Genomic DNA, 26,969 nt, shown 5'->3' with positions numbered 1-26,969 from the left:
TTATCAGCATTCTTCTCATACCAAATCCCATTCTGAATCCAAAGCAGAGCGCTATTCCAGCTACTAAGAAGAAAACTTAACTCTATCCCAGCTGAAACCAGGACACAAAGGAAGAGAAAATTAAGTCTCATTCATGCTCAGTGCCCTTCACAATCCAGAATGCTATTAGCTTCCAGGTGGCAATTTAGCTTTGCACCAGAAAGAGATCTGCCTAGGATCTAGGCTGCAGTTTGCAAAGGAGTCACAGTTGAAGGAAAACATTCTGCAGAGAACAAGTCATTCATTTCCACAAAGAACAAGTGATGTACTAGTGCTGAAAGTGGAACAACAAAGCCACTTCTACACTGCATGTCCCACCAACATCCTTTCTCAGGAAAGTTTTAGTTGGGAGAGACATTGTGTCACCAGGAAGCAAAAGCTTTTTAAATATTACTTTCTAATAGACAGGAGAAAAATGTATTTCTTTATCTGGAGACACAGATCTACAGCTAATCTGCTTTGCAGTCAGGAACTTCAACGTACCTGTAATTGACAGCCATCACAGAGCTGCTAAAGGGGGACTCAGCACGTGTTCCCTTTGGAGTTTAATCTGTTCCTTGAACACCTTGACCCATCATCATATGACAGTTTCTACAGCTAAGCGACAACTCAGGACGGCAGCTTTATGAGCTCAACTATATTTAGCCAAATGAAGGAATCCAGAGCCGAGAATGAAACAAAGCAATTTATTGGTAACGGCACAAAGTCAACAGTAAACTTATGACACGTGTAAAAAGAGACTATTTGACCAATGCCGCATACAGAAAGGAAGCAGAAGACAGCAGCTGGTTAGGTACTGAGCAGACGTGAATCCTACTGCTCTCTGCCATCACTATTGGACGAGGTGGGTGAAAGAGAAAGTACTCTTTCTTCCCAGGCAGTTTAGCTGTTTCCCTAAAAGGGTACCTAGAAGAGAGGAGGAACATGGCTGTTCTTCTGAACACGGATCATTCCTTTGGATACTGCTTGAGTCAATGGTTGAGGTAGATGGGGTTAATGTTTCCCCAGATACAGAGTCCCCATTTGCATTTCTGGTTTTAAAAGATTAGTTTTATATGAATTGTGCTTCACTTCTACAAGTAGAAGGAGATATACCTAGTAATGCAGCTGTTGGACAAATAATAAGAAAAAAGAAGGAAAGATAAAATTCAACAATGTAAGGTAAGACTACTGTGCAGTTGGTGACTTAAAAATAGAATCAGAAAACAGTAGGAACAAAATGGTGATCTTGTAATTAAGTGGCAGATTAAACCAAGAAATAGTTAAAAAGCAGTAGGTTCTCTTCACTCCAAGACAAAGGATGTCATATACCAACTAATCAAACATTTTTTCGTCCTCAGAAATATGTTTCACAAAAATTGAGAAAAAAACATTGTCGGTGCCCCATGATGATCACCTTAGAGAGCCAACATCATTCTGGAGTAGCCCGTGCTTCAGGCAGTTGGAATTCAAGGGCACAGAAAAGGAGGGATGCCACCAATAACAAAGGAAACAAATTTGCAAGTAAACTAAGAAACATGCAGTGTCAGACTGCTGGTAGGAAACAGGCTGTACAGCTGTAGGCACGGAGGTTTCTGTAGGCACTGGAGAAGTGAGGTTAGGAGGTATTTTTTTTTTTCCAATAAATTAGAAAGATTCCCAAAATCATTATTTTGTGCTTAAATAAAAGTGAATTATCCCATTGGCATGATTCTTCCAGTCTACCAATGTTCGAGCAGGTCCTTCAATCTGAACTGGGTATCCAGCAGACTTCATACACCTATCTAGCCATGATTTTCAGTGCTGTAATTTTGTTCTTTATCCATAGCTCTAGTCTTTCATCAGTATGGGTCTTCCTCATCCGTGTCCTAGACAGGGAGTATGGAGAGAGAAATTGAGACTATGTATGAAGACATGAACCAAGTTATGAGTTCAACAAAATTTTGAGTCTGCTAGGCTCCGGACTAGAGCTTAAATGCTTTCCAAAATACTGCTGTGCTTGAATAAGCCACAGGACTTGCAGTCTTACAAGCACTTGCAGCGAAATCTGTTTGACTTCTCACAGATACACAGACGAACTGCCACTGTATCAGCAACATGTGCAGCATGTATTAAGAGAAGTAGCAGCTAAAGCTCCAGCAAACGGCGAACCACAAAGAGTAGGCAGCCATCTTCTTAAAAAGCACCACCAATCCCTACAGAGAAGCTCTGGTGCAGCACAAGCTGTTTTTCAGCTACAAGCAACCACATACTTTCAAATCCCCGTCGTCTATTGTTTTAACCACAGTAATCATTTGACGGCGTCCCCACAATCCAGCTCTGCAACTCTCAACTTGAAAGAGACTCAAATGTAACAGCTCTATAAGGGAAATCTCAGTAACTTTCCAGCCATTTTAAGTCCAAACACATTTTCAGTGGCTTTGCAATTTTAATTATTCAGTAACATATTAAGCATGAAGAAGTGCACTACAGAAACCTCAAAAATGTAGAGTCATTAAAGGGAGTGAGACAGGATGTTCAGAGACTTGGTAAACTAAATATTCTGATATCAGAGAGCAAAGTACCAAACACGTGACGCTCAATATGAAAGCAGCAGGATTACACCATTCAGATTTGCCTTCCCTCAAAGGATGAGAAGACATTTTTCAATTTTTAAAATCTCCAACTGTCTGACAGCATCTGTCTCACCGAACTGGGTCTCCCATCCCTTCCCCATCTCTTCACCTGCAGTAAAGCAACGGTGCCCCCCTGCTCCCCTGCATGTCACTTGCAACAGCCTTTCCATCTCCCATGGCAACTCACTCTTTTGCATAAAGCATTTTCTGCTTTCTGCACCTCTCAAAACTCTTTTTCCGTGATACTGCTGTGTTGTAACTGCTGTGTCTTATGTAGAATTGTAAATATTTCATATGTAACTTGAGTAACTGCCCACTTTTCATTCTGTATTTAATAAAGCATAGAAACCATCAGCACACACCTGTCTGCATTTAGTACAGATGAAATCACTGACATTAGAATAGTGAATCAAGCAATACCTATTTAAATCCTCCTTAACATACCTCCTGACCATGTATAAAAGATGTAAAGGTGCATCTGAGGTAAGCTTGCTCTGTAGGACACCAGGAAAAAATGAAAACACTCTCAAATTAGGCATATTAGTGAGCTGACTTTGGAATGTGCTACACTTACGGCTGTGGCTGCTTTTTACAAAACAAGTACAGCAGGTGGCAAAAACATTTAGTAGTTCCAGCACAACACATCTGATTAACAGAAGCTTGCTGACAGGGTAGCAAGCGAACAAACAGAATTAGAAGACAACCACCACTTCACAAAACAAAACAAACAAAAAGCCAGAAACAAACAAACCACAAGAGTTTAGCAGGATTATGTTGTGACAAAAACACTCCAAGTAGGAAGATCTCCAAAAAGAGGCAAGACTTCATACTACCAACTTTGCAAGAAACACAGTGGATTGAGGTATCACTGCCTCCGTTCCCCACCGTAGCACTGTCAAACCCCAAAACTGGTTTTGCAGAGCCTTTAAAGAAACTACACAGCACAGTACCTAGTACTTAAAATTCTGAATTTTCATCTTAACATGTCAGCTTTGATTTTGTCCTGGCTTTGACTGAGTGGTGGAGGTTTTTGGCATCAGGGAAGGGGGCTACAGCTGTGACCCCCTGCGAGAAGCTTCTCGAAGCTCCCCCGGCTCCAAGTCAGCGCCACCTCTGCACCAAGGCCGAGCCAATTAGCGACAGTGGCTGTGCCTCTGTGATAATGTATTTAAGAAGGGGACCTGGGAGGAGGAGTTGGAGTTGCGACATCTACGTGAACACCAAGGTCAGTGGAATAACGGAGGAGGAAAGCAGAGGGAGGTGTGCCAGAGCAGAGACGCCCCTGTATCCTGTGGTGAGACGGCAGAGCAGCCCCACCCGTCACCCATGGAGGGCTATGGTGGAGCAAACACCGGCATGCTATTGCAGGGGATTGCACCCAAAGGGGGCTGGGATCCTGTGGAAGGAAGCAGCCCCTGCTGTTGCAGCTTGGCACTGGGAGAACTGCAACGTGCGGGGGTGACCCATGCCAGAGCAGCTCGGGAAGGGATGCAGCCTGTGGGAGGGACTCATGTTGGAGAAAGTTTGTGGAACACTACCTCCTGTGAGAGGGGGACCACGCTGGAAGAAGGGGGAAGAAGTTCCAGAAGTTCCCCCCACACCCCACCCCCCGAAGATGAAAGAAGTGGCAGCACTGCCTGCACCCCCCCATTCCCTGCCCCTGCACCGCTGCGGGGAGGAGGTGGAGATATCGGGAGCAGAGCTGAGCCCGGGAAGAAGGGAAGGGTGGGGAGAGATGTTCTCAGGATGTGGTAATGCTTCTCACTGTCCTACTCTTGTCTGTTAAGTGGTGGTGGTGTTAGTGTCTGTATTAAATTTATGGGTTTTTTCTTCCCCTAATGAGTCTGTCTTTCACCTGTGACCATAAAAGGTGAGCCATCCCTCCCTGTCCTATCTCAAATCCTGGGCCTTTGCTTATTTTCTCCTTCTCGATGCTGGGGGGAAGGGTGGAGTGAGCAGAAGTGTGATGCTCAGTTGCCCTCTGAGCTGAAATCATGACAGATTTCAGTGAAGTAAAATGAAAAATCAATCTGGTGGATCTCAAGACAACTTTCCCTACCAGTAATTCAGTATGGCCAGCAGTTCTCACCCCCTATAGCCCATATGCAGAAAACACCACGGAGCATAAGCCTGACCATTTGGGACACTTCTTTGACATCCAGAGGTGCTCTGACAAGCCCTACCTGCTGCTCTTAGCACCTCCTCTGAGCACCGAAGGTGACAAAACCACTTATGAAAACACCAGCTTTCACTTACCACACAGTTCAGACACCAGCTTCTCAGTTTCCCCAAGCAGTTTTCTGTCTCTGTACGTTCGGGCCTGCAGAAAAAGCATAGGATTAGATTGGACTCTTCCCCCAACACACATATGAGTATCTCCTATGGACGAGGAATTCTACATCTACCACTCTGCATAGCAAACCCCAAAAGAACAAAGAATGTCAGGTCCCTTATTCTGAAGGCAGACATTTCACTTAAGTGCCATGAAGAATACAAGAAGAGTGGCTATTTGGCTGGCAAATCTTACAACACTAATCAGAAGATTGTATTAAAAACCCATTCTGCAAGAAATTGTACTACTGAATTCATTGCAAAACCAGGTGCAGCTCCAGCAGTAGCAGTGTTACCTTACTGTTCCCAACACTGAACCTTTCCAGAACAGAATCCTCTCCAGTTCAGAGGGGAATTTAGTCTCCAAGGCTCATTCATTACCTGGCATCTCTGATCAGGCCACCACAGGGGAACCAGTTTGCATTATTCGGTTTGTTTTGCTGTTATGGATACTTCACAGCAAAATGCAATACATAAAGCCCACATAAGCAAAATATCTTGCTGATTTAGGCTGAAACAAATCCAATTACAGAAGTGAAAGACTCTCTAACCCTAAACTGCTCCAGTTCCATGGCCTCACACAAATGGCAGAAAAAGGGGCATGTTCAGCACTTAGTTTAGGCTCCAATATGGGGTTTTTCCAAAGCTTTCTGAGCAGTGGCTAAATTATGCTCATGGAGAAGTAGTTTTCAGTGACCGAACTGCAGATGGTGAGAGCTATGAAATGAAGAACAGTGGAGAAACTGTCCTTTGGCCTGTTGACACAGGCCAAAGTAGAAACACAGGCTTGGGGTTCCAGCCAGAACTTACTCATCAGACACTTCGATGGAGGATTTCTTACAGCCAGGTTTTTTTTTCTCCTTTAACACACCAAATTTCCTTCCCATCCTTACCAACAGCAGGATGACCACAATGATGGAAGGGAGAAATACTAAAATGGACAGCAGCACCGCTGACGTTAGCTGGAAGGAAAGGCCTGTGGGAAAGACAAAGAACAGCCCAGATGTACCAGTAGTAAAATAAGTAAAATATGGCTTTCTTAAATCTCTGTGACAAATATCATCCAGAATGCAGGTTGCCAGCCTTTATATGAATAAAGCAGAGAGCTGGCAGATTTAAAACAGCTTGTCACTGAATCTGTAGGACTCCTATCACACATCCAACACGGTAGCGTGCTTTACATGCAAAAAATACAAAGGAAGGCAAGTCACGACATAGTTCTATCTGCGTGTCTAAGCTGCAAATCCAGGGCAGGTCTCACACGCAGGGCAGATGAGGAAATTAAATATTACTAAGAATGCGTGTTTGTGATGTGACAGTTATTTTAAGACCAGTATTTCCTAAACGTACTGCTGCAATATGTGGAAACCACAATTCCTCAACAAATGCAGGCTTCTGATTTCTGCTATCACCACAGCTTGCTTTGTCCCTTCCTGCCCCAAATAAATTCAATAGTTCTCGATGTATTTAGCTCAGAAAGAAGGGCTGAGGTAACTTGCTGAAATTCGGACGTGAAACAGTTTCACATGTGACGCTCGGACTTCTAAGATTCCGACAAAGCTGCAACACAGCTGTAACACCTAGATGAGGACATGTTGCTGAAATGGAGGCTCACCCCTCTCCGTAACGATCAGCATCGTCTGGGGAATGTTATGGTACACATCTGGAGGATTCTTCACGCTGCAGATGAACGTCCCATTGTCACTCATCACTGGGCTTTGGATAGCAACAGAAGCATCACCCTTGGCAACATTCCCAATCCAGGATATCCTGTCTTTGAATCTTCCCACTGTCGTTGGGTATGGAATGGACTGATAGTGAAAAATCTAAAAGGAGGCAAAGACAATAATTGCGCCAATAAAAGACTCATCTAAGAAAGCAAACTACTTTCTGGATTGCAAACATAAATGAATACACATTAAGAAGTCAAAGAATACTTCTTATACAGGAGACCTTTGCAAGTTCCTATTTGATAAATTCTGAGTCAGTCCCATTTCATTTGATCTCCAGTGCTTTTATCTACCAGCCTCAGCCCTCAGATGTCACCATCACCATTCTGACCAACTTGTTCCCTTCTGCAGATCTTGAGAAGCAGACCGGGCTTCTTGCCTGGTGCAAGACAGAACACTGCAGTTCTTCACCTTTTGTTTCTTGTACTTTTGCTCCTGCTGTCCTGTGAGCAGAACTCACTTCATACAAGCACTACCCTTTTGTTCCAGATACAAGGACACTCCTCAGAGTTCAAACTCTTTGGGCAGCAGAAGTCACCGATAATCCATATAAAGATGTGCATTTTCTGTTTCCACCCCGAATTAGAGCTTTCCAGTGAGTTTTCAGACTTAGGTATTTATGCTTAGATTTCAAAATGCTACTAATGAAAGAGCAAGTAGCAGCCTATAAACCTTAGAGGCTGTCATCCTTGTCTTCAGACTGTCATTGCACACATGTTCTTACCACTCCAAGATGCATCAGCAGTAGACTGCATGACAGAACTACTAGGGTACAGCTGCCTTCAATAAAGCTACCAATCAAATGCTTTACAGTCACTCTATATATAGCTACAGCATCCAATATAGCACTTTTGTCAAAACCCAAAGTTTATCTACTTTATCATCATCATGCTATTATGCATTTACACCGAGTATTTTTTGCCCCAAAAACACTAAAGCAATTTCACATGGGAAAGAAGGCAGTGATGAGAGTCACAAACCCCAAAGCGAAGAAGCAGCACAGCAAGGCAAACAGAAAAAATACCAGGTTTTCATCACGCACAGAGGCCTGGTCAGTCTCCACTAGAAAAAGACTCCACTTACTGTCTCCATCTGACCACCTGCGAGGGGCCGGTATGTCCAGTCTACCGTCAGGCTCTCAGTGATGGGTGAACTAGATGTGAATGAGCATTTCAGTGTTACTTGTTCACCAATGAAAGCTCGTACTTTAGAGCTTGCTTTAATTTCCAGGGACAGAGCATTGCAGACACCTGATGGACCAAGCACAAAAGACAAGGATTAGATTCTTGTTAGCTGCGAGGCGCAGAAGTGATGATGTCCCAATGGTATCAACGCATCTGCTGCTCAACCACAGTGCAAAGAAGTGACTACCACCCCCATAATGAAATGTAAAGAAAAGCAGACAACTTCCCTAACCTATTCTCTGTGGGATTGGAAGTAGCCCCAATTAAAGTATTTATCTGGAGAATACCACCAAGAGCCTACAGATATTTAGATACGGAGGTAAGGAGCTGAGAAACCAAATCAGCTGGCTCTCTTATGAGTTGCAAAGTGCCCGCTTTAGACCACTTCAAGGCAGTTCTGGCTCTGCGTCTTGCCCTGAGTGATACAGCCAGTGACTTGCACATGCACAGGGTCAAGGGTCACCTTGCAAGAGCAACTACTCTCACTTCTTGTTTTCAACGCCTGCAACTTCTGCCTTGTTTGCCCACCACAATGCTCCAGCCAGGGATGAGGTCAGCCTGCCCAGCTTCCAGCAAGAGCATCGTTCAAATCCTCCCTTTCACGAATCTCCTAGCTTATCAAGATTTATTATGGTGATACTCTGCATTAAGTTCTGACTCCCCTGCTGTTTCTAATCAGATGTGCCAGTTCTCAGGCAAGCTTCTGGCGTTGCACGCCCATTCCACAGCTACCAATGCATAACACAGGGGGTCTCAGCAACACGCTCCTTTTGCTACCAACTGAAAGCCGCGAAGCCTGGAGCGCAGCCAGCCGGACCTCAGCAAAGCAAGCAGAGATGGGACAAAAGCACCCGCGCCTCGAGTGCGAGCAGCGGGCAGAGCGCCGGGCGAGGAAACGAAGGCTGCCAGCTGCCCGCCGTGCCCTGCAGAAGGGCCTTCGTGCGCCCCACAGCCGCCCCCCCCCCGGCAGCCCTCCCGCCGCTTCCAGCGCTCCCCCGTCCTCTCCCGTAGCGAGCTCTCCGCGGGGGCCGCCCAGCGAAGCGCACCCCCCCCGCTCCGGAACGGCCCTTCCCGGAGCCGCCGAGCTCGCCCCCTCCCCGCGAACCACCCTCGCTTCGGGGGCCGCTGGCCGCCGGCCTCGGAGCCGCCTCCCGGGCGGCCGCGGCCCGGCTCCCGCGCTGGGCTCCCAGCCGGGCCCGCCGCAAGCAGAGCAGGGGCGCTCAGGTCCCGTCCCGCCCCTCCCCGCCGCCGCGGCGGCCCCCGGAGGCGGGAACCCCCCCCCCCCCCTCGCTCCGCCGTTACCGAGCAGAAGCAGGGCCGCCCGCGGAAGGAGGAGCAGACCGCCGGCCACCGCCGGCTCGCCGCACCGCATCCCGGCTCCGCTCAGGGCCGCAACATGGCGGCTCACCTGCGGGCAGCGCAGGTGAGGGCGGGGGCAGCCCCAAGATGGCCGCTCCCCGCCGCCCGGCTCGGCCTGCCCGCTCCGCGTCCAGCGGCCGCACCCCGAAATCCGCGGCCGGCCGGTTTCTGGGTCACCCGGCTGGCTGCGGTTTTGGTGCTTTTCAGGCAGAAAAGCCCCTCATCTGAGGTGTCGAGGGCCCAGCAGGGCTGCGCGTCTCCCGTGTCACAGCACTTGGATAACACTGTCACTGCTCTCCACCAGGCACGTTTATTTATGACACACACGGTCGGAAATTAAACCGTACGAACAGATAATGTGGCCAGCACATTACATTAGAGTTGTAAAGTCATAAAGATACTCTTTAAACAAGCAGGCCGATGTTTTGATTTGGTGCTGGTTAAATACTGTGACAGTTCTGCCGCCTCGGTGGTTTAGGGCCGCCTTTGCCTTGAAGAGATTAAGTCTCGGGAAGGAGGGTCCGTGCCAAGCGAGCACATGCGAGCGCATCAAACGCAGGGGGTGAGATGTGCTGTTGGGCGCCTGGGCGGCAAACAGCACCCGGAGGGACGTGGGGTCTCGCCGCCGCTGCTGGAAGCCTGACACCGTGCCGGCGGCCGTCGGACGCACGCCGGACGGCAGCAGGAGAGCGCAGCGCCCGAGCATCGCCTGCTCCGGGACAGCCTCCGCGCTTGGACCGCAGCAGCCGCTGCCAGCCAAAGCTTTGGGGCGCCTGCAAGGGTGGGCGTGAGGCTGCTGAGCGGGGGTCAGAGCGTCCCACCCGACGGTGGGGAGCTCCCTCGGGGGGAAGAGGGGAGCGGGGCTGGGGAGCCGAGGGGAAAGGAGGGGAGCGTTGGGACGCACTGGCGGAGCGGGAGTGGGGAAAGGAGGGGAGCTGCCAAAGCGAGTGGCTGTGCGCTGCACAGCAGAAGGCAGTGACCTCAGCTACGGCAGTTACAAAGCCTACTGAAGGTGCAAGAGATCCATGTGAAAAGCACACCCACTGGTAAACATCATCCCTAATAAGAAACAGCATAAGTTCCCACTTCTCGTTTAAAGCAGCAAAGAGATTGAAAGTACATTGTAGCAACCAGCTGCTCCTCTGATCCCTCACGTAGTCAGTTTTCTTCCCGTGATGTCAAAGAGGAGTTTGAGGCAGGAAAAATATGGCAACACATATGCACCTTGTGACTTTTAAGGGGCAAGAGTGCATCTGCTCAGACACTCTGAAAATCTCTCTTCAGTCAGCTATCTTTGCCTTTTGTTCAAGTCTTTCTCATCTTCAGAGCAGCTTCTTCACATTCTGCAGGTGTGAAGATTAAGGCAAGTTCCTCCTGCTTTGCTCCAGTGAAGGAAATATACAACTTCTGTTCGTGTCATCCTCTTTCCTTGCAAGAATTTCAGGTTGAGCAGGGATACCACACTCGCAGCACGAGGCATCTGTAATACAGCTTTGTTCTAACATCCAAAATTACAAGCTTTCACCATCTGCTTTAGAAGTATCTAAGAAGAAAGATTATAAGAAAAACAAGCCAGATTCATTACTCAGGATTATTGCTGAAAACACAAACAGTAGAGGCAACTGCTGACCTCAGAAATTGAGTGGGTAAAATTATGCTGAAACGTTTCAGCCAAAGCCAGCAAATCTGGAAACAGTTTCAGTCTTCCTGTAGCAATTTTAAAACAATAATGAATCAAAAAGTAGATTCAAAACTGGTGAAAGGAAATTAATTCATTTTTATCCACAAAGCAGGCATGTAATGGGAAGCAGCAACAATGGCTTTCCTACCAATTATCCTCAACACCAGGATGGAGAAATTGCTTCTACAGTTAAGAGGCAGTTCTGTCTCCACTGCCTGTTCAGTTGCCAGTCCCTCTGAAGGTTCCTCAAGAGCAAGGTGTGACTGTGGTCTCAGATGTTTCTGTTTGTGGCTACCATGGCCATAGAAGTAAAATACCTAAGGAAAACTGTCTTAGAAAGTCTGCAGTAATTAGAGAATATTGGAATAGATACCTGCATTGTATATACCATCAAAGACCTCTAGTCTTCTAGTGGACTGGCTTCCTTTTCTTCTCTAATCTTCATATTCTCCTTTTCTCTCCTGTCATTAAAAAAAAGGGGAAAAAATAAGAAAAAAAAAAAACAAAACAAAACAACATCGGATTCTGAGCAGCAGAGTCACCTTCTGAGTTACATATAACTTACATAACATATAAAAAGAAGTTATACGCTAAGATAATAAGCATGCTACGTGCATGATGACCACAGTGCCAGGTTCATGGAGGAAAGAACAGTGATCACCTGCCAGCTACCACCACAAAGCTGGATCCTTCTCTGAGTGAGGAGCCACTGTGAAGGGCAAGAGCAAAATGAGGACTCTAAAGCTTGTTCATCCTGGGGCTCTGTTCTGACTGCAAGTAAACAGCCAATTATTGCTAATTGTGCTGGCACTTTTGCATTGTAGACACTTAGTGTAGGGTCCAGGCCAATGATTCAGAATAGCTACAAAGAGATATTTGACAAGCTTTCCCAGAAACCTTTCTCTCTCTCCTCTGTCCTTACAGTTCAGCGTCTGCCACCTCGATCCTCTTTTCCTGAACTTTCTTCCGATGGTGTCGACAGATAATCACAATTGTCACCACAATGATCATCAGAACACAAGCAGATCCGATGGCCACCGCCAAGAAGTGGATTTCTGAGAAATGCACTGCATGGTGAGAAACAGAGAAATAAGCATGAGGGACACACAGAAGGCTCTTGGTATGAGGCTGGGAACCTCTATGCATGAATATAACCTTTCCTCAGGCTCCTTTTTCTTTGTATCCATTAACTATCCTCATGCTTTCTCTTTAGAACCCTTTTTCTTCCATATCTTTTCCCAAATGTGGCGAAAGACATGCCAATGTTTCGCACTGGCTAAATTCACATGACCTCTGGTGGGGTTCTTGGCCTCTCACCTTTCTGCACAACTCTGAGACGCACTTCACCAATTGTGCCGTCAACATCTGGTGGGTTCTTCACCTGGCAGGTGAACGTCCCATTGTCGGTGGGCTGCAAATTCCAGATAACGATGGAAACGTCATTACGCTCAATATTCCCATCCCAGGTGACTCGCTCTTTAAACCGTCCAGCAGAAAGCTTGTAGGGCTCCTTCAGGTAATAAAATACCTACAAGACATGGAGGAAGCTGTCATTCCTACGCACTGGGGGGGCTCTGTGATAGAAGCAGCATGTGAAGGTGGAGAGGCACCAGCAGAGGCATATGGCCTAAGCTGGGGAGAGCTGTGTTGGCCCAGGCTCTCTCAGATGAACTCAGGCCATTTCAAAAAATAGTGCCTTGCGCGTTTCAGCCGTGCCTGCCCATGCCCGCGCCTGGAATTTTTGCAGTCACTGGGCTTAGCCAGTGCCGGGCCTTGGGGCTGATTTGTTTGGGCAAGTGTGCATCAATGAAGTGGAGCATGAAGGTCTCACTCACTGGCTCATGAGAGCTCAGGTCCTCGGGCTGGAAGTTCCAGGTCACTGACAGATGCTGGCTAATAGGGCTGCTGCTGGAAAAGGTGCATTTTAACCGCAGGTTAGTGCCGTTCACAGCATCTACCTCCCTGGAAGTGTGAACTTCCACGGCTGCCACAGGCCACAGTGCTGCAGGGAAAACAGCAGGGGTTAGAGGTAAAGAAAACTACTGTCTAGGAGTAAACATCACTTTTCCTTATCTGCATTTAGCTTATGCAGGAGCCTGCCTTATCTATCTCCATCAATGTTTAACCTGACATTCACAAGCACAGAGATGTAATTATTGAGGTGGGTGATCCTGTGTATCCAGAATCCAAGAGATCCATCCCTTGTGCTTCATGGATTTTGTCAGTTGATGTGCAAGCTGCACAATGCTGGTTTCAAGGGAGTTTGCATTCATCTGAACTGCTGATACAGTGCCTTCTTTGTGGTTTTGTGGCTGCAGTTAAATGCTTACATATCTGAGAAAGGCCCACTGAGAACGACTTACCCATAGAGACAATAGACTTTGTTTGGGGTGGGAGGGGGGATTTCTCTTTTCAGCTATGAGCAAACTTGACATCTAGGAGGTGCAGTGCTGTTGTAAGTGCCACCCCTCCTTAAATACTGACTTGCTCCTGACTGGCACTAAAGATACCATATAACTTTTCATGTGATTGTCCTGGTCACATTTTCACAAGTGATTACACTCTACAGCACTCAATTCCCCCGAAGCAGATTTCTTCAGAAAAGCAGTCCTGCCCTTTCAAGTAGGGCTGTTGAACCTCAATAAACAATTGCTATTGCCCATGCTAAACCTTTCCTTCTTACACTTTGTGTTATCAGCCTGAGTGTCATGCACACTATGGTGAAAACTGCTCTTATTGATGTAAGAAGTGTCTGCAAGGAGGTTAATAGCCCAGCTGGACAACCACAGTCAAATGTAGTCAGGCTGAGGAACTCTACAGGAAATCCTCAAGGGAAATCTGTAAGCATTTGTTTGTCAAAGAAACATCCTCTGTTAACCAAACCACCACAGCTGCTGCTTTAAAAATAAGTTAGCATCGCTAAGTTGATGCTACCCTGAGACACGGTCGGCAAGAGAGCATCAAGGCACAGAAAGAAGAAAACTGAGAAATAGGAAAACCAAAGGGTTGCTGAAGAGGATAACTCTCACGTCTGAGCCCCAGTTGTCCTCTGGCTTGCCCTGCCATTCCAGACAGAGTTCAATCGCTCGGGCAGATTGGTGCCACCAAAACAGTGGTGCTGTAAGTTCTTGCCTTTTTTTCCCCACAATCACTGTGCTGCTTGCCTGACTGCTTTAGCTCCCTGAGTTAGTGGGGTAGTTTCCGCCAAACAGCAGTGCTCAGCTGAAAAACTTGCTGCTGCTGAAGGGCAGAGTCCTCCCTGTTCCTGATCATGTGCTCCCCTTACTTTCCATTTCCTCACTGGTCAAACTAACCCAGCAGAAAAAGAAAATATTAATAATTTCCTGTCACTTTAGGAAGATGAGTTACCTCGCCCCACCGTGATTCAAGCAAAAAAAAAAGCTTATCAAGGGTTGTAAAGTATGGCTTTATTACAAAGACAATCAATACATTTCCTGTACTTGGAAATAATTTACAACCAAAGACTTCCTTGCCAAATAATTTATTTTCTCGAAGGAGAAAATATTTGAAATGCCAAAACATTGAAGGTGTTCACATTTGAAAAACTTAACTGGCAGAGATCACGTTTCTCATCCAAAGATTTGGTGTCAAATCTTTTAATTTTAAACGCCTTTTAAAAAGCAACTGTTGGAAATCAGTATAAAATACCTTTTTCAAGACAGATTACGGAGCATATCCGTGTGCTGATGAGTTTGGGAAAGGAGGACATAGTGTTCTTGGAGTCCAGCTGTACTGATATAAACCACTGAAAATTCAGGTGAGTCTATTGTCAGTCTGGAATCATTGCTGTGTAAAGGTTCAAAACTGAGTGCTGCTTAACAATCTCTGATTGTCTAGTAACAAAGACAGTGGAAAAAAACTTCTAGGAGTAAAGTCCAGATTCCTGGCAGGAGGAAAAGATGTGTAATCAGAGCTCAGAATGAGATCAGTGTTATTCCTCCGCTTGAACACACCTAAACCTGTTTGTCGAAGAAACTCAATCACTGCGTGTGACTTGCAGCAAACCCCCGGACCAAAAGAATAAAGCAACCGTCCACAACAAGTATCTGAGACTCCTATAGAGTCGCTGCCTTAATGAGGACAATAATTAAGGAACTAGAAGAGGAAAGTCAAGATGGCAACTGAGGCCAGACAGTACCAGGTTTCCTTACCTCGGAGCCGTACCCCAAGGAAGAGCACAGCACCCAGCAAGTTGGGGCCATGCATTGGGAAGACAAGTCCGTACGCCACAGGTTGAACAATCCTGGAAAGAGAAATTCGTTTCAGGTTCTTGATAACCGGATGAAAGATGAGTTTCTCAAAGCCTTCCCAGCACAGTAGAGCAAATTCCTTTCTCTCAGCTTGGCCTGCAAGGCAATGTGAGTCCTCCTTCCTGCGTGAGTCAGAGAGCACTCCCTGCCCTCACACTGAAAGGCAAGGTGCGGCCAGCACAACTCACTTCTCTGGGTAAAACAGGGAGATTTTCAAGGTAAGATTAATTTCTTCTACTTCCCATATTCCTTTGCTCTTTTGTGTTGCAATCATCCCTCCTCCCAGCTTCTACCTGAAACCACTCCCCTCTTGTGGGAGGTAATTTTGTTCCTAAAAGAAAATTTGCCTGAAGGTGTTTATAGATAGCCTGAAGGAATGAGGGCCGTTTGTTTGGCAACACCCTGCAAACAATCCAAAAAAATCAACCCAAAACAGTCTGGCAGCAGTTGGGGCACCCATCCAGAGGATGGAAATGTCCTACTGAAACACAGACACCTACAGTAAAATGACCATTATAAAGTTACTTGGTTGCAGCCATCCCACAGAAGACCTGGGAGACCGCATTAGCTCGTGCTTGCAAAGTTCTTGGAAAAGTCTAAACACAATTATGCTGGATGTGAGTCCGGCCCAGTGGTAGCCCAGGCTCAGCCAGGGATACCCCACCGTGCCTAACAAGCAGCGCAAGGTACTGGCAAAACTCAGCGAGACACGAAGTATTTTCCTGGTGGCACATGGCAGTTGTGAGAGCACGGTACTGAGCCGTGCAGATGCGTTGGCAAAACAAGGAGGTTTGCATTCGAAGACCATAAATCACTTTAACAGCAGAACCAGCTGCTGGCTGTGGCTGTGTTAAAGCCATCCTGGGTTACAAGCTTTTGTTGTGACTGATACTAATTTTCCTTGCAATGGTGCCAAGGCAGGGACGGGGAAGATGCCCTAAGCTCTGAGTGGTTTGAAGGGCTCCCTTCAGCTCAGAGCTAAGGAGCAGAGTGAGGGCACTCTCGCTGTGCAGCAGTGTGGACTCCGATTGGGATGGTTTGGATTACCTGGGACACACTGAGAGCATGTCACAACGGGCCAGAGCAAGGTTTTGGTGGAAAGAGGACAGCAACAGGACTCTCTCCTCCCATTTGCTGTTGTTACATTCTTGAGGCAACTTCTGAGGAGAGTACTGAATTTATTTTTAACTTCTAAAATTCAACTTACAAGGTTGGCAATGTAAAAAAGCACCGAGGCCATCAGTCTCATGGATTGTCCACAGAACAGCACTGAGAATCTTGTCTCTGCTAGCATGTCTCTGCTAATAGCTCTGAGATGCCAGATATCTCTATTTTCACGGGAATAATTTGGCCCTGTGTTAACGCTTCATCATTGTATCTCCCCAGATTTCCACCGAGTTACTATCCCAAAACACCATGTCCATTTCTTTCATCGCCAGCATAAACATTTATCAGGCTGGGGATTCTGGTTTGTTTGTTTTGCAAACAGAGGATACTTTTCAGATTTTGTTTCAAGTACCTGTAAGGCAGCGCTCAGCAGCCAGTTTGCTGCCACCTCCTAAGACTGTCTGCACAGCAGGAACTTCTTACCCTCAGACAGCCCGTGCAGAGTCCGGCAGGACAAGCGTGTTTCTCGTTGTAGCTGCCCTTTGGCCCCTCCGGCTGTGCAGCAGCGCTACTGGCTCTCACTGCAGACCACATCTGTGTAACGCGCAGGACTGGGATGAGGGTCTGTTCTGATCTTTACTTGCAGACTTTTATTAACCTTCAATACCTCGTTTCAAAACATGCTGACTCCAACTGTTAAGAGAAGACCATGTCCTTAGCACACCTACCAGTAACATCGATGCTCTCATTTTTCATTTTGAAACAGAAATAGGTAAAAGAAAGGTCTGAGAGCTAAAGAGAGCACCTCAATAAATGAAATAAGGGGCCACGACGTTGTGATTAGCCGTGTCATTAGATGGTGGGCTCTGGGAAGGAGCCAGAAGCCAGCTCCATCCCTCCAGGCGCCTGGGGAGGGGACCCTTGAGAAGCGTGTGGCGTGTGGAAGGGCGGCGGAGGGAGGCAGGAGCTGGGCTGGCTTTGCGGCGTCTGCTTCGGACGTGCGCCCTCAAATCCCCACCGCTCCCACAGGCCGAGAGGCAGCTCGGCAGCCCTGGGGGAAGCCCCCCAAAACACGCTCCCTCCCGAGCCACCACACGCGGGACGGGGCAGGAGCCCCCTCTAGTGGGGCCAGGCCGCTGCCACTCGTGTTTGCGAGCCCCGGGGAAGGCAGGGTGCTGCGAGGCGATGCCAGAAGAGACCCTGCGAAGCGCCGGCGTGGGCCGGTGGCGGAGGCGTCCCAGCACAGGGTCTGTACAACTCCTGGCTGGGCCGGGAGGGGTGTCTCAGGCTTTCGGCACGGCTTCGCTTCTCCATCTTCCCTTCTGCTTTTGGCAGCTCGTCAGACAGGGGCTTTCTCCAAACAGCCTTAGCCTTCCCCCTCGCATTCACCTTTTGCGAGGGCTGCTAGACTGGTAGGTAGCCAGACATAAAAGGGATTTAAAGAAATAAAGCTGATTTTATTGGCGGTGCAATTCGTAACATGAGTACGAAGGCTGCATGAAAACATTGAATTGCTTTTGCGGTCTCCTGTTGAGACTGAAGAGAAACAGCACCACAGTTAAGCAGGTTCCCTCCGAACGGGAGGGGATGTCACTGAGCACATCGCTCCGGGCCAGAGGCTTGCAGCCGGGGCTGCTGTGCTTAGCCACCGCCCTCGCTGCGCTCCTCGCCGTCAGCATGTGTGCAGAGGAGAGCATGGATGAGGAGCTGGCAAGCGCTGCTCTTGAAGAGGCGGGAGGAATAAATGGGTTGTGCTAGAGCGAAATAACAAAAGTGGAGTCCAGATGGCATCATCAGAGACTAAAACCCCCAGGTTTTACAGCCTGGCACTTACAGGCTCATTTCTGCTGACGGTACTGTGTCTCTAGGTGTTCTCGTAGTGTTTCTGGTTCCTTTGTTTATTCCCTCCTATGTTATGTTGCTTGCAGGAGTTTGAACTTCAGAAACACTCGCTTTGAAAAGTTGTTAGGAAGATCCCGATGGCAAATCGAACCCAGGCTCATTTATCTCTCCTGCTGCTCCTAGGGCAGCTACAACAGGTCTCCCCAGACTTGAACTGGGCTGGGGCAGAGCAGCCACCCCTTGCTGTCAATGACGTTCCGTGAAGACATTTTGAGCCTCTGCACTTCCTGACACGGGCTTATTTTATCATATGTGTTCCGTTGCTTTCTTAGCTGCTCGCAGGTTTCGCTGGAAACAGTGAGTCTCCCCAGCACTGCTCAGTTCCTTGCCGTACACAATTCTGGGAAAAAATCTCGGGCCTCTTTCTTGTAAGCAAGAACTTGAAAAGCCATTGTGTTCTTTCATCCCTCGCAGCCAGCCTCAGTGGTGACAATCTGATGTGGTAGAGAAGAGCAAGAGGAGGAGGAACACAAGGATGAGGCTGGAGCGGGCCCTGCCTCTCCTGGGGCTCCTGCTATGTGGGGGTGAGTACAGCTGGCCAGAAGCCCCCCGGGACCCGAAGGGCGGCTGCCTGGGGGCTGCGGGGGAGAAAGCACAGGGGCGTGCGGCTGTGTTTGCAGAGTACCTGCAGCCACATCTGCAACTGGCACGTACGGTGCCTGCGGAGCCGCTGCTCTCCAGAGCGAGCACTCCCCTCAGAGCACAGGTTGCCGGGACAGAGAAACGGGAATCCAACCCTCTCAGGCTACAGAAAAGAACCGAAGGCTCCTAGCAAATTGTTGCTTACGAGCTGATTCACTAAGACACCTGGTCTCCAAACTTCATGCGGCAGGGTCGGAGCCTGATGCACTGCTTTCTGCAGCGGTGTGAACTGTAAGGTTCTGTGGTTTAAATTTTATTTTTATGCTTTGTTCATGCACTTTTCTTAAACCGTTTTGTGATCACGGGTAAATAACTTCAGGTTCACTGCGATATCACGGGAGCGGTAGCAATTTCCATGTTACCAGTGTGAACTGCCCAACATTTAGAAAGCGGGTGGAGGATGAAGTGCAGAGTATCTGTAAAGACTATGAAGAAGCTGTTAACAATGAGAGATAAGTTTGAAAGATAATTAAAAGATACTGCAATAATATAGCTACTCTGCCAACATGCTGCAAATACCAACTGTTATTATTTGAGAAGACTGAAAACATTTGGTTCAGCAATGGCCTGTTCTTTTTTCAAATTTGAATTTATCTTGTATAAAGAAAAAAGCATCAGATCACCTTCTCTCCAGCCAAGTCCTTTGCCTGTGGAGTTTCAAATCTACAATTTTGTTACAAGTAACTCCTGTTGTAAAGCAAGCATTATCTGGGATGAGACAACAGCGCTGAATACATGAATGCAGGTCCTTCTTTTATTTACTTATGTTGCTTTCTATGGACAAATGTCTTTAAAGCAAATCACAAGTCTGATTCGGACCTCCTAAAAACTGTTCCTATAATATTCCAGCTGCAGAGACTTCAGTGGAACTACTTATTTCCTTCCAAGAGAGAAAGATCATATAGACAAACTGCTTTACAACATTAAATAAAACATCAGGGTCCAATCCTCCAGTGAGTACACTCTTGCAGAGGACACTGGTTCTTACTGCAAAAACCAGGCACGATTTTCCAGCAGGCTTTGGTCCATGATGATAAAGCAAAATTGTTAGGTGTACAGCTTTCAATAACCCTTTTTCTAAACCGGGTCAGAAAATTATTCAGATTTCCATTCTGCATTTGTCTCTGCTACAAATGGCTTCCAGAGGAAAAGCCTTCATTTCAAAACAACATCCTGTCTCAGCTAACAGAATGCTTCTAATGCCTTTAACACAAATATAGGAGTATAAACACCTCTGTCAAGAAGCTGAGTTCAGAAAAGATATCCTTGAAGTAGAAAAGGTGTCTGATATCAGTAGCTAAATTACATAATGCTTATTATTCTTTCTTTTGTAGTTGGCACCGCAGCTCAGGAGGGTAAGTGCATTCTACCAGCATTTTTAACTATTTAGTATGATAAAGAAAACAGCTATGTCTCACAAGTGAGGACTAAAAGTCAAATAGAAGTATTTGAATTTTGCAGATATTGCGGGATAGGAAAAATTTCCTGTTCATTAATTGTTACTGATCTCACTGAATTGAAAAATTGGCTGTTGTGCATTGTCCCTAATTATTAGTAGTGATCCCCAAGCAAGGGTGGGCATTTTCCAACAGCAACAAGCAGTAACGTAATAGCAGGCTGAATTGTTAACCACTTACTATTCTCTCCTTTGTAGGTGATACCGAAGCAGAGGAGGGTAAGTGTATTTTACTAGAATTCTTACCTATTTAGCATGATAGAAAGTGTGCAGATGCCTCATAGGTGACAACTAAAAGGCTGAAGAGAAACATTTGAGGTCAAGCGGCATTTTAGGAGGAAAAAAATCTCCTGTTTGTTAATTGCTACTGCCATCACCAATCAGAAAAATCAGCTATGAGTTGCCCCTAATTACTGTTAGTGGTCTCCAAGCAGAGTTGGCCATTTGCAGAGACCAGCAAGCATATGGATAAACAGAATGATGAAAGGCAGGTGGCCAGGCTTTCTGACATAAAGTTGAACATTCTGATGGCATTTTGATACTGTTTAGTGTTGCAAACTGTTTACTTTGATACTGTTTAGTGTTGCGAAAAACTGAAGGAAAACATGCATGCAGAAGACACATACACAGGGACTTTTCATTACAGCATGAAATCAAAGATTTCACAGAGCAAACTGTCACGGTGGGATCAAGGGTGGGCAGGGAAGCCTGCTCAGAAGCCATTTGTAATGCTGGTTTCCCTTCTTGTGGGCCTATCTCCCACTAAAGAATTCCTGGTGGAGATTTCTGGAACCACGGTGACAATCACCTGTCCCTTGACTGAAGGCAGCATAGACTGGGAGTTAGCTGGAACAAAACAAACCTTCAAAGAGAGGAAGTACGTTATAGAGAATCACGACAGCTCTCCTGCCAGCGTGAGTTGTTCGTCCAGTGTCAAGAAGCATGAAATGTACCTGAATGCCAGAGGTGAGCAAAAAAGCACGCGGTCTACACGTTCCAGTGACAGATATTAGAAGCTGAGATATGATTTTCAGAGCTGTTGGGCTGGGTGAATGAGATTCTGCTGAGGACCTTCCTGGTCTGTGTGGGTGGTAAAAGAGTCCCAGAGCACATTGTTAGCAAAAAGAATCTCCCTGCTCTCTGTGCCTTTCCCTTCTTCTGTCCTCAGGCTGCCTGCATCTCAATGGTTCCCACATACACAGCAGGCAATCTCTTGTACATCGCTTCTGCCATGCTGTGAGGCAAGAGTAATGTCTGTCACAAAGGCCAGAGGCATTTCTTACCTTGCAGAGTGGAAGCCTCCCATCTGGAGCACACAGCCCGGCTTCTGTGACCCATCAATGAGGAGCAGATTAGCCCCACCCTGACAGAGCAATTTAAACCTCTGAGCCATTTGAAATTTGGGCAACTGCTCTGCATTCAGGACTTAGAGCCCATCCCAGGCTGAGGGGGCAATGATCCTAGGAGATGTTTTGCACCTTCTGACACCGGCTGTGCAAACAGCAGAGGGTCGTGAAGGAGGGTGCACAACACCAGCACCCTGGCTGGGTGTGTTTGCAGACTGAAATGGCAGGGTCTGTGCTGTCCCCCTTCCTTTCTGTTTGCCCTTTTCTCCTTCCCACCCAGAACTGTGTCTTTCCTGCTAGCACTGCGCAGATGAGTGAGGTGGACTCTCCTTGCTGGAAGGGAAGGGTGCCTGTCTCTGAGCGTCCTTCATCTCTCCTGGCAGTGTGCGCAAACTGTGAGGAGCTGGACGCCTTGGCAGTGACAGGGATCATCGCTGCAGATCTTCTCATCACCTTCGGGGTGCTGATTCTGGTCTATTACTTCAGCAAAGACAGGAAGGGGAGAGCGAGCGCTGGTGCTGGCAGTCGGCCACGAGGTAAGAGCCATTTCAGGCGTCTCTGCTCTCCACAACGTCCACTAAGCACTACATTGAGCATTTGCTCCTGCTGATCGGCAGAGCCTCCTCTCTTCCCCCCAAGCCTCCAAGGCCTGGCCAAACAGCGCTCCTTCTCGCCACGTCTGTTGCTCTGGGCTGCCGTCTTGCATGGGATGGGTGCAGCTGCCATGTTGTGTAAAAGGCTTCTTGCCCATAGGGAACCATTTCACAGGCTGCTGTGCAGCAGTGTTGACTCTAGACTGAAGCAAACTCTGGCAGATGCTCAGCTTGCAAGTGTAGCTGCAAACCCAGCCTCGCCCTGGACCACTCGGCTGCTTTCTTGGGCAGTCAAAGACCAAGAATTGGGCCCGCACACAGGACGTGCGGTTAGCAATCATGGTGTTATTGAAACTATAAATTTGAACTTCTGGCTTCTGAGGCCAAGGTTTGGGCCCAGTGGGTCCAGCAGTGGAGCTCATGGGTTACAAATGCCAGGGTAGAGTGATGCAGGGCGCTGACCTCACGATGCTGGTTCAGACTTGCTCAAGAAGTGCCGATGGTGACATTTGTACCAGGAGACTGCCTGTCAGACAAGTACCGTGGGTGCTCTCCAGCCAGGATTTGTGCAGATTGTTGTCACTTTTCCCCTCACCTCCACAAAGCTGATATAAATCTCTCAGCAAGTCTGAATTCCCTGTTGTGTACTTAGTGTGCATGCTGTGTGCTGGGTTCAACAGAAATGTGGGGATGTGTTCATGCCTGTGCAGCTTGCTGAGGCAAAGGAGTATAGAGCTGGTATCCATACTGTGGAGCTGTAGCCTGGCCCTGTGCTTATGGGGCCTTCCTGCTTTCAAGTATTTCTTCACAACCGGGAAAGCTATAAATTTACCCTTTCTAAAAGAAAGCAGATTTCCTCCTCCTAAATGATCACAAAGCCTCCAGCTTGCAGCAACTGGGTTTTGGCATGGCGTGGGGGAAACATAACATGACATGCCATAACAAAGCCATGCAGGTTGACCCATGTTACACACTACCCTGAGATCATCTCCATGAAAGCCCCTCGTGCTGTGTTGTATGAATTATCACCAAGGATGACCTCTCTTTGCCTCTGTTGCAGGCCAGAAGATGCAGCGTCCTCCCCCTGTTCCAAACCCAGACTATGAGGTATGGAGTACCTGCATTTTTTCCATATTTCTTTGCTGGCGGTGGGAGGGATAGCCAGAGCTGGGAAGCTGTAGTATTTATCCATTTTGCTCCTTTGAAGAAGCATCCCATCAACAGCCAAGCTTTCCTGGGAGTGGAGGAAAAAAGGTGGTGAGGGTGGAGCCCCTTCTCCTGGTGCTGCCGCCGGGAGTTGGGAGCAGAACTGCAGCTTCTGGTGCCCTGTGCAGCCTACCAGAGCAGCACTACATCTGCTCCTTCAGTTGTGTTTCTCTCCACCTACTCTGTGGATTGAGACCCTGGCATTGTTTGAGGGTAAGTTAATACAGATTCCCGAGCTAACATCTCTGCTGTTCCCACAGCCCATCCGGAAAGGCCAGCGGGAAGTGTATGCAGGCCTGGAATCCAGGGGCTTCTGAAATTCCCACAAATGGCGGGCTGGAAAACAGCAGCAGAGGGGCTAAGTGCTTCTGCCCAGCTTGGCACCCGTTCTCTGCAGGCCTGCTGAGGCCCAGGCGTTTTGGGGTAAGCCAGGCAGCTACACAGGACAGACACCCTGCTGCTGTCCTCTGTCCCAGCCTGATGTGCTCCTTCAGCCTTCAGTTTGACATTAGGAAAAAGAAGCAAATGAGCACATTGGCAAGAGCAGATTTCCTTCTCATTAAAGCACTGCAGCCTCACTTGTGGTTCCCGGCCTCCTTTTCCCTCACACTTGTCTCTCTGTTCCAGTTGCGTGCTCTGGTTTTTCCTCCCATTTAATCTTCACCCTGAGTGCCTCTGCTCACTCCCTGTGCCTCCCTGGGTGGCTAGTGGGCAAAGAGTGGGTCCTTTTCAGAGTGACTGGCCTCTGACCTTGCCCTGCTCTCATGTTCACAGCCTATCTTGATTTTGCTGCCCAGGATTGGAACAAAAGGAACAGAGGCAGTCAGCATATTAAAAACAAAATAGTACATTTTCATAGAAAAGCCATTGCTTTGAATGTAAATATTCCAGTCAAAAAGAACAGTTTTCCCTTAAAAAAAAAAAAAAAAAAGAGAAGCACTTCTAACAGTACATGCAGACTGACCTGTACATCCTCCAGCCCTTCTTCTTCTGTAGGAAATGAGTGGGACTGAGTACCACTTTGCATCCAGCGACCTTTATGTTTCAGAGCTTCGGCAGAACATCCTCGCAGGGTCACATGAGGATCTGGCATCTTCCCAAGCCATCTGTAAAGACTCCTATTAGGAAATTTAAGTGCTTGGCTTAAATCTATGATGATATTAAATAGTGGGGCTCTTAGATATCTCAGCTAAGATTTGAGCCCTGACTTTGCAATGAGTATCAACTTTGCAGTCTGACTGAAACAGCACAACAGGGATTTTCATGTTTGCCAGACTGGAACTGAGACCCTTTGGCTCGGCCTCAGGACTAAGACTGTTCACTCAGGACTAAGCTTGTTCACTGGAATTGAAACTAATGCATTGGGGCCACAGAGACAAAGCCCGGGACCCACAAAATCCAAGAGAGCATCAGACCCTTTTGCTAGGCTGTCCTCATCTCAGAGACATCATGGACACCATTTGTACTGATACTCTATAGTGTAGAATAGGATAAACGCATTAAGTGCGTTGCACCCTAAGGGTACCTTTGCTGGTAGAGTTTAATTTTCCAGAGCTATTGCTCTTTGAGATTCTTGTGATTTGTCCTTTGCTGCTGCCCTTTCTCTCCCCATTTCAGCTCTGTAATTTGAGATGGAGGGCTTCTTTGCCATTGGTAAAGATCAATTTTAACTTTTAATATACATTTAGAAACTGTAATCTATTAATAAAATGGGAGAGAGCACCCCCAGGTATGCACTGGAAAAGATTTCCCCTGTGTTTTTGTCTCTGTTAAAGAAGAACAGTTCTTGTTAAGGGCAGTTCCCAGGGCAGGAGTAATCCAAGACAGTTTGAGCTCCTGTGGGTCTGTGTTGACTCACCTTGCAGCAGCCTACCGGGCGTTTGGGAGGAGGCTGTGCCAGGCTGGGAGCGGGACAACTGCACATACAGAAATGCACTGCTGTGCCTAGGAGAGCAGGGCAGGGGTGAAGAGGAGCTGGGGAGTGGGTCTGGGGCTGCTGTCTGGGGGCAAGTGAAAGAGCGGATGTCCTGTGCACTCAACACACAGATTTTAAATCTGCCTGATTTTAAAAGCTGTGGTTTCATAAGCAGCAGCAATGGAACGTGTAGTAGCTTAAGTGATGCCTGGGAATGTTTCTGGTCTAACACTGGCTGAGTGTGCCCCATTTCTGTTGCTCTTCAGAGCAGGAACAAGAGCTCTGAAGAAAGGAAACAGCAGCAGTGATGGGGGCTGGGGGTGGTTTAACCCCTGAGTTTCAGCATGAGGAGATCAACACCCAGCAAGTTTCATGCTGCAGATTGCTGTGCTTACCCTGCAGGATGTGGTTTTAAAGGCAGCACAGCTGGGTTTACCGTACAAGGCGCTAAACATCTCGGAGGGAGATAGCAAGATACAAAGAGCACTAACCTCTGGCAGCGCTAAAACCACTCTGGGCCGTGTTCTCAGCTTCTGCAAAACATTACTGCTCCAGGGACGCTTGCTCAGCCCAGCCATACAGCCTACTGACACAAATGGGATGTGAGAAACTTGACCCACTCTGTGTGTACAAGGTCTAAACTTTGCTTCCAGCTACACCCTGGTGCTTCTGCCACCATTCATGGGGCTGCTGCGTGTTTGCCCCAGCCAGTGCCATCCCACTCTCCCCTTCTCACAGCGAGAGCAGCATCCATCCAGTGGCAACACCTCTCTGCCTCTGTGCTTACCTGCACTACAGAAACATTTCTTTGTCCTCCCAAGGGTGAGGTGCTGAGGAGCCTCTCACAAACAGATGAGTTGTAAATGTTGCCCCTGCTGTGTCTTCAATTTGTGCAGAGCATACTGGCCCCCTCTGCTCCTGCTCTTTGGTTTCTCCTGCTCTTTGGGTGTGGTTAGTCACCTTTGCTCATTGCTTTGAGATCTGGTGATGAAAGTACTACGAACTAAGTAGTCTGCTGGTCACTTTTTTTTATAAGGTCCTACTCAGATGACTTTGCAGACCAGAGGCAGGTGTTGACATGTTCTACCTGCAATGGCTATATCGGGCTCACCCTTCACTGAAGTAGGTTAGAGTGGAAAAGCCACTGAGACATTATTCTGCTACTGTGAAGAGCAAAACGTTGTCACATAAAGAGCTGACACTGTAGGGAAACAGGTCCTTTTCTCATTCACTGTCCACAAGGCTGATCACACACCGATTCCTGTAAGGGCACATGAAGTGCACCCACAGCTTTGCACAGCCTATGTGTTGTTTGCCATGTCAGATGTGTCACAGATTTGTGGCCAGTTTTTATTGAGCGTGAACTCTTTTGGTGCTTACCTTACACCACTGAGTCGCATTACATTTCACAGCCTGGTGCCCTCTAAAGCCTGCCACCCAGATTCTTAGAAAAGCAGGAAAACACGTGTGTGCAACTGGCACATGGAGGCTGACCTGGTTTCTGAGGTTTCTAACTGCTAGCTGATCCTGCCTGTTGTCTGCCTCCCATTTTGGCCGTAGTCAGACCATATCAGCTGTTTCTACTCAGAGCTGGGCAGCAGGGACCTCACCAG

The 26,969-nt window shown here is 47.6% G+C and overlaps 3 protein-coding genes across 7 annotated transcripts; 1 reads left to right on the top strand and 2 right to left on the bottom strand.

Moving 5' to 3' along the window:
- Positions 1–711: 711 nt before the first annotated feature.
- Positions 712–9,357, bottom strand: MPZL3 (myelin protein zero like 3). Its single transcript, XM_042800511.1, has 6 exons — positions 9,181–9,357; positions 7,778–7,944; positions 6,580–6,790; positions 5,775–5,940; positions 4,890–4,953; positions 712–1,886 (listed from the first exon to the last, which is right to left on the bottom strand). Exons 1-6 carry the CDS (start codon positions 9,248–9,250, stop codon positions 1,860–1,862), a joined length of 705 nt encoding a protein of 234 aa, XP_042656445.1. The 5' UTR covers positions 9,251–9,357; the 3' UTR covers positions 712–1,859.
- A 171-nt stretch (positions 9,358–9,528) lies between these two features.
- Positions 9,529–15,396, bottom strand: MPZL2 (myelin protein zero like 2). Of its 2 annotated transcripts, none has more exons than XM_009965522.3 (6): positions 15,091–15,396; positions 12,754–12,920; positions 12,236–12,446; positions 11,841–11,985; positions 11,292–11,379; positions 9,529–10,717 (listed from the first exon to the last, which is right to left on the bottom strand). In XM_009965522.3, exons 1-5 carry the CDS (start codon positions 15,143–15,145, stop codon positions 11,319–11,321), a joined length of 639 nt encoding a protein of 212 aa, XP_009963824.1. In that variant the 5' UTR covers positions 15,146–15,396; the 3' UTR covers positions 9,529–10,717; positions 11,292–11,318. The 2 variants fall into 2 exon arrangements, with proteins under 2 accessions (XP_009963824.1, XP_032862372.1); XM_033006481.2 differs by having other exon boundaries at positions 9,529–10,780; positions 15,091–15,395.
- CD3E (CD3e molecule) lies at positions 14,282–24,384 on the top strand. Of its 4 annotated transcripts, none has more exons than XM_033006887.2 (8): positions 14,282–14,696; positions 18,613–18,722; positions 20,175–20,195; positions 20,495–20,515; positions 21,065–21,262; positions 22,026–22,178; positions 23,296–23,342; positions 23,702–24,384. In XM_033006887.2, exons 2-8 carry the CDS (start codon positions 18,674–18,676, stop codon positions 23,756–23,758), a joined length of 546 nt encoding a protein of 181 aa, XP_032862778.1. In that variant the 5' UTR covers positions 14,282–14,696; positions 18,613–18,673; the 3' UTR covers positions 23,759–24,384. The 4 variants fall into 4 exon arrangements, with proteins under 4 accessions (XP_032862778.1, XP_032862567.1, XP_032862702.1 ...); XM_033006676.2 differs by lacking the exon at positions 14,282–14,696 and adding an exon at positions 15,319–15,407; XM_033006811.2 differs by lacking the exon at positions 14,282–14,696 and adding an exon at positions 17,456–17,543.
- The last annotated feature ends 2,585 nt before the right edge of the window (positions 24,385–26,969 follow it).

Source organism: Tyto alba, unplaced genomic scaffold (genome assembly GCF_018691265.1).
Source record: "Tyto alba isolate M040663 unplaced genomic scaffold, T.alba_DEE_v4.0 Super-Scaffold_32, whole genome shotgun sequence".
Classification (NCBI taxonomy): Eukaryota; Metazoa; Chordata; class Aves; order Strigiformes; family Tytonidae; genus Tyto; species Tyto alba.
Note: the sequence above shows the minus strand (reverse complement) of the source record. Positions and strands in the feature narration are given on the sequence as shown.